The 3,091-nt window shown below is 33.6% G+C and overlaps 1 protein-coding gene across 1 annotated transcript; it reads right to left on the bottom strand.

Moving 5' to 3' along the window:
* Nucleotides 1-952: 952 nt before the first annotated feature.
* Nucleotides 953-2,578, bottom strand: LOC145004005 (E3 ubiquitin-protein ligase PUB23-like). The gene has a single exon (XM_078962910.1). The coding sequence runs from the start codon at nt 2,551-2,553 to the stop codon at nt 1,267-1,269; it is 1,287 nt and encodes a 428-aa protein (XP_078819036.1). The 5' UTR covers nt 2,554-2,578; the 3' UTR covers nt 953-1,266.
* Between the last annotated feature and the right edge of the window lie 513 nt (nt 2,579-3,091).

Below are 3,091 nucleotides of genomic sequence, written 5' to 3'. Positions count from 1 at the left end.
ATAATGATGTCACCACCGCCAGGTGCTATGCTCATTAGACCCTGCGAGGGGCGTTGTGCCTTGACCCCACCATAGGTGTTATCCATTGGAACCTTGAACTCGAGGGCGTTGCCTTCGGACCCCCTGTATTATTGAGTTCACATTTATCACTCTTGGTGGGCATCCAACACATTCAGTCTCAGTGAGTAAATAGAACTTAATTTAACTCAATATTAATAATAACTACACTAAAATCACCAACATTATATATATATATATATATATATATATATATATATATATATATATGTGTGTGTGTGTGTGTGTGTTACACATATCTACATAGATAAGGAATTTAAATTGGATCTATCAAAAGTCATTATCCGATTGCAATACATACTCATGAGACATTATCCGATCATACATGTAGTTCACTCATACAGATAGGCTAGACCTACCACCAGGTAAAGATGAAAAAACCCTAATATCATTCTTTGAGCTTTAGTCGTTCTCTCTCGCTAGGTACAAACTTTACCATTAGAGTGTCATCGTGGGTCCTCACCTATGATTGTTTTAGGTATCGATGGACACAAGATTGGAGCGAAAGTCTGGACGAAGATCGAATCATGTTTCCTTATCTCAATCGTCTCGTGAATCCAGGTATATATATATATATATATATATATATATATATATATATATATATATATATATATATATATATATATATATATATATATAATCACTGAACATTACATGGAGCATTAAAATCAGAATCAATGTTGGATCAACAATATAGATCAATGATGAAACAAAATATGAAAAGAAAACAAATTAAATAGTGTAACCAATCAGCTTAAATCAAGTAATATGAAAATGATGAATATAATACCCTTGGATGGTTTCAAAAGCATAGAAGTTGTATAAATCACATATTAAAATTAGTAAGCACTTTGTGGTATGAATTGTCACGTTCTCAACACTTAATGAGATTCTCAAATGAAAATCCCCATTTGTATATATATATTACTCTCATATTACATATAATCACCAGCTTAACCTTTAAAAGACAAAATCATACAATAGCAAAAACCAAAGTGGTTTCAAACCCTAATTATTAAAAGGAACAAATTAAATAATAAAATAATAAACTAGTCACTAATTTCACCTCCTTTAGCTTTAAAAGACAAGCATGTAGTATATATATGGACAAATAGATATTAATTATATGTATCGTGATTGGATGTTTCAATAAATGAAGAACAAAAAAATTAGTCAGCTGGTTTTCTAACGACGATTATCTAAACCCAAATATTCCTTCAATTCTCCAGGAAAACAAGGGTATCGACTCCAAAAGTTACCGTGCTTTTTGAGCATATCCAACACTTTGTTTCTGGTCGCCGATGGTCCGCTCATATGCAACAGCACCACGAGCTTCTTCACTGCTCCATAGATCATCATCTCCTCCAAAACCTTCTCAGTTGGATGAAAACTGCATATCAACGAGAAGATCTTCACGCAAATCTTTGAAGCCATCTCCGATATATTGAACAGTTTCTTTGATATTGCACCAATGCCAAGACGGTGTTCAATGAATGCCACCCTTCCATCCGCGCATTCACACAATAGTTTGATTATTTGCAATATTTTCTCACACTTGGATCGATTAGAGTCTGGTAGGAGCTCTATTAGGGTACACATGGCACCAGCTTCTATGGCTTTTGATCGGCTTTTCTTTGATGAATCTAAGATCTTTATCAAGACTTGCAAAGCAGATGAACTTGCCTTTGTTGAAATCTCATCCGATGCTAGCTCCAATATGGATTTGAACATACTAATACCTTGATCGTTTACAATAACATTCCAGTTGAAATTTGAGTTTTCTGCTAGCTTTTTAAATATTGATATCGTGTAAACCCTAGCATCTTTACTTCCTCTTTGAAGAATAATAGCCATTGATTTCATGCATTCGGGTTTAGACAATAGTTCAATCACTTTCCCATCATCTTCTTCCGATATGAGGAGAAGTTGAAGCACACCCAAAGCCTCCTCACAAGCTCTAAACGTCATGAAATCCGAGCAATCGACTAATATTTGAACAATTAATGGAAAAAGCACATCCAGCCCTCCTAATATTACGAAATCAAGCCTCATATCATCTCCTATTTCCATAATTTCTTTAAGTTTTCTTAAAGAATTTACCTTGAATGGACTGGAGCCGAGGGTCTTGAGCAATGACACCATTTCATCTCGCTTGAACGATGGTAAAGGTGACGATGAAGATGAACAGGGAAAACACGATGAAGAGGAAGATGGAGAATGACTATTTTGCCATACAAGAATGAGTCTTTTGAGGGTATGATTAGGGGTAACACCAAAGTTTTCAATGCCTTGCATTGTGGCTGGACAAGTCTTCTTTTTGTAGGTAAAGAACCATTTTTCAATGTTCTTTCGCTCGTATGTAACACCGGTCGAGATGATGACTGGTTCTTTCATGAGATCTCTGGAAATGGGGCATCTGAAATCTTGAGGAAACTCTATCTCTGAATCAAGGTTTGATCTCTCCATCTCCATTGCAGATGAAAGGGTTTGTCACCTATAGTATGGAATTTGATTAATATATATATATATATATATATATATATATATATATATATATATATATATATATATATATATATATATATATATATATATATATATATATACCGTTGGGGGAGTTCTAAAAAGTCTAATAAAGGAAAATTCAAAGTCAACTACTGAATTGAGAGTGATCAATAAATAAAAAGATGCCTTGGCAACTATGTACAGTGCACAACATGTAAGCAACATGGTAGGGTTGATTTTATAAATAATAATATATATGCTTGTATAGTTTCAGTCCCCAAACTAAACCACACTTCCACAATATACCCTTTAAAGTAGTATTTTCTTTTGAACCACGCATGTATACTCTCATGATTACAAACATTTATATCATTTTATCACAATTTAATTAAATTATGTGAATTTCACACGAGTCTCAACTATTGAAAAAGTATCATAATATTTTAGTTCCCCATTCAAATATCTTCATCACTTGTGTGTTAATTAAATACCTAGCTAAGGAATC

Source organism: Lactuca saligna, chromosome 7, assembly GCF_052625555.1.
Source record: "Lactuca saligna cultivar CGN05327 chromosome 7, ASM5262555v1, whole genome shotgun sequence".
Classification (NCBI taxonomy): Eukaryota; Viridiplantae; Streptophyta; class Magnoliopsida; order Asterales; family Asteraceae; genus Lactuca; species Lactuca saligna.
The sequence above is the reverse complement of the archived record's forward strand: the minus strand, read 5'-3'. Positions and strand labels throughout refer to the sequence as shown.

Bases quoted from the DNA above. Each gene is read 5' to 3' on its own strand.
- LOC145004005 (XM_078962910.1), bottom strand. From the start codon at position 2,553: ATGGAGATGGAGAGATCAAACCTTGATTCAGAGATAGAGTTTCCTCAA.